The sequence below is a fragment of the Pollicipes pollicipes genome, unplaced genomic scaffold, assembly GCF_011947565.3.
Source record: "Pollicipes pollicipes isolate AB1234 unplaced genomic scaffold, Ppol_2.1 Scaffold_6052;HRSCAF=7182_pilon_pilon_pilon, whole genome shotgun sequence".
Classification (NCBI taxonomy): Eukaryota; Metazoa; Arthropoda; class Thecostraca; order Pollicipedomorpha; family Pollicipedidae; genus Pollicipes; species Pollicipes pollicipes.
The window spans coordinates 26037135-26042749 of NW_023596805.1; the positions used below are offsets into that span (position 1 = coordinate 26037135).

At 49.7% G+C, this 5615-nt stretch overlaps 1 protein-coding gene across 1 annotated transcript in view; it reads left to right on the top strand.

Moving 5' to 3' along the window:
• Positions 1-3076: 3076 nt before the first annotated feature.
• LOC119104399 (cadherin-87A-like) overlaps positions 3077-5615 on the top strand; it is a 38694-nt gene continuing 36155 nt past the window's right edge. Inside the window, exon 1 of the mRNA XM_037228096.1 lies at positions 3077-3131. Within this exon, the coding sequence (XP_037083991.1) occupies positions 3077-3131 (55 nt within the window). The remainder of the gene's footprint in view (positions 3132-5615) is intronic.

Sequence of the window (5615 nt, forward strand, 5' to 3'; positions counted from 1 at the left end):
CCATTGTTTCTGTCGAAAAGTTGCGAAAGACGTCCACTTTCTCGTGAAAGCGACATGGATGCGTATTTTTCGCGACGTTTGGCGGTACGATACATCAACATTTGCTGTAATTTGTTTTCTCTTCAGTCTCACCCAGCGCTCCAACTCTGACTCCAAGTCAGTATCCATGGTAACGGTATTTCGACAAGAGCTCCTCTCTTCACGACTTGGCGGGAAGCTGCCTGCACCCCGCGCGCCGGATGTAGACAGATCTCCCCCGCCCCGCCCCCCCCCCCCCCCCTCCCCCCCGCTCAGCAGCCGCGCAGCCCCTCTCGCAAACCATCTCCGGTTTGTCAGCCACCAGCGGCGTGGTCAGGGGCGTTCGAAGTAACGGCGAGTACCTCAAATTATCAGCCAAATAACGTAACGGGGGCACTTCAACGAAAACTACATGAAACGCCGACATGGCGTGAAACGTCTAGTTTCTTCCTAAGATGTACCCAAAACCCGAAGACCCCAAACGCGATACGACACACCAGCCTGTCTCCTTTCTTCAGGACTAGGACGGCACGCATCAGCGAACAACATTGTGACCTGTTAAACCTCGCCCGACGAATTCTGGACAGCTGCGCTGGCATGACCAATGTGCTCTTTCATTACGACGAAGCGGAATTACACGCCACCGTGTCCGTATCCCGCTGCTTTTCCGCATGTGCACAGTGGACACAAAGGACAGCACGGTGCCTGCATTGATCCGGGCGGCGTCGATGCTGCGTTCGGAACGGCCACAGGCCGTCATGGCAACACATGCAACACATCAACACGGACACAGGAGTGCAACACCCGCAATGCATTCGCGGCGGCAGCCACAGCAGCGCCGGGGCGGCGGGCTACCGGCGACCCCAGTGACCTCCGAGGTGCTGAGGTGCAGATGATGGGAACTGCAGCCGGCCAGCGGAGCATTACTTACCCCGAGCCGCCAGGTGGCGGTGGGTGGGCAATCGACGACCCGAATCGTAGGGGGCGCCACATGCTGGGGCGGCGACGAAGTGGCCTATCTTTCGTCTGTTGCATGCGGCGTCGTTTCCCGTCAATTTAACCACTAAAGGTGCAATTTCTTCGTACCAACATCACAAATCCGAATAAGATTTGACCTGCTTTGTTCAGTCATGCTCTGATTACGATTGTGAAATTTTGAGACCTGTAAGCCCAGCTGGTGATCACGTCAGATTATAACCTCATAACAGAAATATGCTGAGTAGAAGGATGACAACTCCTAAGCCATTACGCATGTTCTGAATAAAAAAACAGCATCATACAGGCAATCCAACGTCCAAAATAAAAGGAAAATGTAAGTGTTGACACCATCACCGGGTTACGTTGCTTTTCCACCACAAAAGGCCGATTTGCCAAGTTGATGACAGCTTTGTTTAGTTACAAACCTGAATCGTATAAATCGTCGTTCAGTACTACATCGCAGACTACTCATACATGAATGAAGACTCGCCGAATCCTCGTGGAGTGCGGGTGCAAACATAGCAGGGCTCACACGCGCCTTCCGCAGTTCTCCGCCAGCCGGCCGGCCGGCGCCAATACCAGCCAGTCATCTGCCCCTACCCCCCTCTCGGTGGTCCAGGAAGACGTCTCCAGACGGCTGGAAAAAAGGAAAAAATAGTAAAAAAGGTTGAAAGATGCTAGTATCGCAGTAATCGTCCTTCTCCCCACGCCAAAAGGCATCAGCCGTCTCAGTTCCGGCTAAGTTAACGGCACGGGTTTTGTCTGGATAAGCGGCCTTACGTGCTCAGTGGTTATGAAGCGCCCATACACCTCGAAAGGCAGTGTTTCTGTTAACATGCCTCATCTGAATCATCAAGTGACCAAAACAGTTTCGTGATGTGTCACTCAAAGGTACATGGTTAGCTGGCGTTCACTTCTGGGACCTGTATTTGCCGGTGACAAGCTATGCACACAATACAACAACCAAGTCCTAGCAATGGATTCTCAGGCCATGCGTCAGCCACATTCAGGTGCGATTCTTATCCCGTGATTGGTCAGAGCAGGTGGTGTCACAGTCTGAAAACCCGTGAAACCCCGGTTGTCATGGTGATTAGCTCCGCGGCACCGGGATCAAAACTCACGCTCGCGTTGTTTTTGCTTCGATAAGTAGAGGGCGAAATACCGGCATTATAGGAAATATCTGGTTGATTTGAAAGATAGAATATCGGACAACCCCAAAGATTTCGCTAGCAATGATTAATAGGAGTCAACTTCTGCTCTCCACGCCGCTTACTTTTTATTTGAGGTGCTCATTTTGTTTTGACGGCTTATCTGGCGCAGTGATGTGATACCTTTTCATGACCTTGCAAATCAAAATAACAAAGGTAAGGCTTGAGGTAAGACACCAGTGTGAATGTAAGCATCGGGCATCAACCAACAGCTGCTTATAAGTGCTGACCCGGGTATGAGCTTAAGAAGGGATGATGTTTTTGGATGTTATTTAAGGGAATATTAAGTAATTATTACTGTGTCATTGATCTGTGTCCTGCGTAGTGTCAAGCATCGTTTTGGTCGGGTATTGAATGCCATAGGATTGGCTAGAATATTAAAAACGACTGAACACCACTTTGGCTATCTTAGATGCATATGGTGTCATTTCCAAATGCATCGGCCGGATAGTTCGGCAGAGCTGTTCACCCGGCACCAATAACGGTCCGTGTGACATGGGGTGGGATGCTGCTGGCTCCAGACCTGCCTGGCTCTGTACCCGCAGATGGGCAACGACATTAAAGCGTCCCACACCGTCAACGCATTCCACTCGTTAATGGCGTTGCAGTTCAGGAGCCGCCACGCACGTCCGCGGCTACGGGTCGGACCGCGGGTGTCCGTGAGCCTCAGGAGGTCGACCACCCGGCGCCATGACCCTAGCGCCGGTCACGGCGCCGGACGACGTGGCCGCCCGGCTCACTCTACGCAGCGAGAACTCCTGACCCTGGGACGCGGCCCGTGTCAGGAGTTTTCAGGTCAGGTCAGGGGCCCGGCCCCGCTCCTGACACGGCCCGTCGCCGAAGGCCTGCAGGAGCTGCTCTTCGATCCTGAAATGGTGTCCTGGTACCGGCACCAGCAAGAGCGGCCATCGACCAAGCTGCCGACCGGTGTGCCGGCCAACTCACTGACCGTGTGTCGTCTACTCGCAAATTATAATGCTTTGGTGTAAGCCCCACGCGAGAGAGCTCCCACGTGGTGCAACATCATGAACATGATGAACAAGCTGCCTGAGGCATCATGTCTTGAGCTGCAGCATCAAGACGTGTCCTATTCCGTATCAGGCCGGTGTGTCAGATACATAAGTAGCGTAACCATGGTGACCTGAGGCCAATCAGTTGGTTTAAGCCGTTTACAGCGGAGTGGGTTTGAACTAAATGTTATTACTTTCACAATCAACGTCAAAGTGGCAGGAGTTTGCTACGACTAACTCAGGCCTGAACGCTATTTAATCTTCAGTGGAATTATTTGCTTTTTTAATACTGGCAAACTGGCAACCCGAACAGACCGGGCCACCGTTGCTTACTGCGACGGACCGGCGCACGGCGATGCTGGCAAACATAATCGATTTGACCCGCAAAAAGCTATTTGCCTGGTTCCCGAATTTTTTCCGGGATCCGGTCCCAGCCTGTTCTCGGTTGCTGGTACCGGAACCAAGAAGACCTAGAAGCTGGTTTGAAATTAATTCGGAGATGTAGCCAGAACCAGTATTCAGCGCTGAATTAAACAAATGTTTAGCCAATAATACGGCCGGGGACCCCCGCAAGAATCCAGAGCCAGCCTGGAAATGTAATCAGGATCCAGCAACAACCGAGATGCAGCAAAAAGTCAAAGGCACCGACAAGAAGCAGGATCTTGCCTGGAAGCTTTGTTCGAAGCCATGACGTATTTACCTGGCGGGCTTACGTTTATGCGCCTCTGTACACGCATTAAAGATCAAATGTAAGACATATTTGACTTCAAAAAATAAGTTAAATTGACAGAATGTTGTCAAATGATGACGAATGAGCCAACAGGAGTCGAAATCAAAACGCTCGTGAGTGAATAATGGAAACCGAAAACAAGGGTATGGTGCTTGTGATGACTAATTGGAACTATTAACCGTATGTTGAGCTTGTAAAAAAATCGGGGTGAGAGCCAGGAGCCAAAACCTGGTGTTTCAAAACAAGTGAATGGGGTCCAGAATCAGGGGACTAGTGATGGTGAAAAATCAAATGAAACCAGGGGCCTGGGAGCATCGTTTTGATGAGGGAAGTGGGAATCAGAAATCAACATTGAAAGCCAGATACATGTCTGCTGGTAACGGATCCGTAAAGATGAACCCGAACACAACTTGAGGGACAATGTCGACGGGATATTTGGTATCCATCATAATTCATGTTTATCAGAATGTTGAGCAGATTGGTTATTGGTCAACATCAGGTAACATACTTCCTGTCCGTGGGTGCTGATTACAAGGAAAAATATCCGAACCCAACAAATCATTAATACCTTTCCCAAATGCCACCAGTTCTACAAGTTGCCTTCCGCTGTAATACCATGAACTCGCCGTAGTGGTGGTGCAACATTAGGTGGTTTTGGCCTCATAGTTGTCAGGCATGGGCAAGCACTTTTCAAAATTTGGGCAAGGAAATTGACACACCTATAGCTTAAGATGAATACCAGGTACGGAGAAAAGAAAATCGCTTTTTAACTGCACGTGTTGTAACTATTTTTCAGATCCCGGGTGTTCTGAACTTAGTTAAATTTAAGAGAACACTGCATGGTAACTACATCACATACAATTATTGCGTTTTGTGTGCACCAGCAAATTTATAAACAAGGCATGAACTTAAATTGTATTGACATGCTTGCATGTCATTACAATTTTGGTTGGCATAGCAAGTGGGGTTTAATTTTGTGTCGACGCAACTTTCCCTGCCTAAGTTAAGCGTAAAGCTCCCAAAAAATTCGCGGCTGCTCCCAAAGCCATAGGCTCTACATTGCGGAGATCAAGGCGTTCTGCCTATTGTTTTATAGCCTTGGTCGGGCCCATCGAGCCTGCTCCCTCAGCAGGGAACTCCAACTTCGCAGGATCCGCCACAGACAGGACCGAGGCTCTGCTCTATTCGGCAAACTTCGAACAACCAGGAGCCCCTTCAGCAGTCATCTGTGAAGCTGCATCTTCATCTTCATCATCGCCCATACAACTGCCAAAAACTGTAGCTGTTTTACAACTGTGCAGTTTAGACAACTGTCTTGTGTTCCTCTTGAGCCTCCAGAACCCCGTCGGTCAGCCTCATCTCTCGCGCGATGTTGATCAGGGCAACCTTAGCAAAACCTAGAAGCAGTTTTTCATTTTAATCAGGAACAGAGCAAGAAACGACAGTTTGGTTGCGCGTTATGTGGGCGAATGGATAACCCTGCGTGCGATGTTCACCGTCATTTGTCGCGCATAACATCCACTGCTGTGTTTCCGTGTCCTCTTCTTCGAGATAAATGCCGTATGACACAAGAGATCGATTGCTAAGTTTTACTTTCGCGGATTCAACCTGTTCTTTTCCCTTTTGTATTTACTGTCCCGGCTAGCGGTTGTTTAGAATGCAACACTTCTT